The following is a 1913-nucleotide window of genomic DNA, read 5'->3' on the forward strand; positions in this document are numbered from 1 at the left end:
AAAAAAAAAAAAAAAAAAAAAAAAAAAAAAAAAAGAGTAATCCTTAGAAAAACTGAAGGGCCACTGCAATAAGTGTGTGAATCTGGGAGGGGAATATGCTGAATAATATCATACATAATTAACTGATCTTCCTATATTTTCTTATACTGAAAGCCAGGAATTTTTCAGTACCCACCTTGTATATACCATGGAAAATGGATTACAAGTTCCAGGCTTCATGAGAGAACTGTTCCTTCTGTTAACTACCCTGGGTGGGGAAGATGCTTCACACAGAGTAGTTAACAATAGGAATAGGTCAAAGTCCCTCTAAAATTAGTGTTTTTCAGCTCCGCTTCCATATTTAGAACTTTTTACTCCTAATTCTTTCACCAATTCAGTTATGAGTTCCAGCAACCCATTCCAGCACGGAAAACAGACGTTAAATGAGGATGATGGTAGGGGGAGTGCTACTGCTGCTGGTGGCGGCAGCAGTGGCAGCGTTGGCAGCATTGGCAGTGGTGGTGATTTTGGTAGTGATGATGGTAGTGATGGGTTGGACGATTTGACGGAGGACTGGTGAAACTAGATGGCTACACCAGGCTCCAATCTGATTTGGCAAAGTTTCTACAGCTGGATGCCCTTCCTAACGCCAATCACTCCGAGAGTATAGTGGGTGCTTTTACGTGCCACCGGCACGAAGGCCAGTCAGGTGGTACTGGCAACAGCCACGCTCAGAATGGTGTATTTTACGTGCCACCTGCACAGGAGCCAGTCCAACGGCACTGGCAATGATCTCGCTTGAATGTCTTTTCACGTGCCACCGGCACAAGTGCCAGGAAGACAATGATGATGGTAATGATGATGACAATGATGATGATGATGATGATGATGAGCTCTTCTGTTATGGTTTGATCATCAACTATAATAAACAATCGGGTTATCTGTATATATTATGATGTAGACTGAGTTTAATGAAAGTTAAGTATCTTGGCAATAGACAAAGTATAGTGCCAATGACAAGACATCATATCTAACACAAATAACCATGTAAACCAATAAGTTTATGATATTATATCCAATCAGTTCCAGCAGCTGCATTTCTTGTAACATAGTAATTATCTTTGTGGCAATGACAGTTTTTGTGGCAATAACAGTTTTTGAAACAAAAGTCTCAAGAACACATGAACAATTCTTCAAAGAAATACAAGACAAAAAGTAAAAAGAATAAGAAACATAGGTGGGCTTCTGGCAAAACAGTTTCTTGAAAAAAAGGAAAAAAATAAAAGAAAAGAAATCTAGACTGGAGTCATTTTAACGATACAACAATTAATGATTCTAGTTATTCTGATAGACAGTAACGAGATAGGAGAGAAGTACGACAGTTATAGACTCGATATGAAAGAGAAATGAAGCAATTCTTGTAGCAGTTCGATTTCATAATTATTTTCATTACCATCCTCTTCCTCCTCTTCTTCTTCTTCCTCCTCCTCTTCCTCCTCCTCCTCCTCATCATCATCAGCAGCAGCAGCAACAAAGCAACAGTAGCATCACCGTTACCATCAGCCACATTTTCATTGTCGTCGTCATCGTCGTGTCATCATCATCATCGTCATCGGTGTCATTGTTGTCATTGTCGTCGTCACATTGCAGTTGTCTCATCATCATCATCATCATCATCATTATGCACATCATCATCTTTATTCTCATCATCATCATCGTTATCGTTGTCATAATTCTCCTCTTCCTCCTCCTCCTCCTTCTCATTATCATCATTATTCTCCTCCTCCTCATCATCATTATCATTATCATCGTCATCATTATTCTCCTCTTCCTCCTCCTCCTTATCACCATCGTTATCACCATCATTATTCTCCTCTTCCTCCTCCTTATCATCATCGTTATCATCATCATTATTCTCCTCTTCCTCCTCCTCC

General features: G+C 39.7%; 1 protein-coding gene across 1 annotated transcript in view; it reads left to right on the plus strand.

Moving 5' to 3' along the window:
• The window catches only part of LOC128247366 (putative protein TPRXL), an 18524-nt gene that overhangs the window by 8912 nt on the left and 7699 nt on the right, over positions 1-1913 (plus strand). Inside the window, 1 exon segment of the mRNA XM_052966718.1 lies at positions 1433-1502. Coding sequence (XP_052822678.1) covers positions 1433-1502 — 70 coding nt within the window.

The sequence above is a fragment of the Octopus bimaculoides genome, chromosome 3 (genome assembly GCF_001194135.2).
Source record: "Octopus bimaculoides isolate UCB-OBI-ISO-001 chromosome 3, ASM119413v2, whole genome shotgun sequence".
Taxonomy (NCBI): domain Eukaryota; kingdom Metazoa; phylum Mollusca; class Cephalopoda; order Octopoda; family Octopodidae; genus Octopus; species Octopus bimaculoides.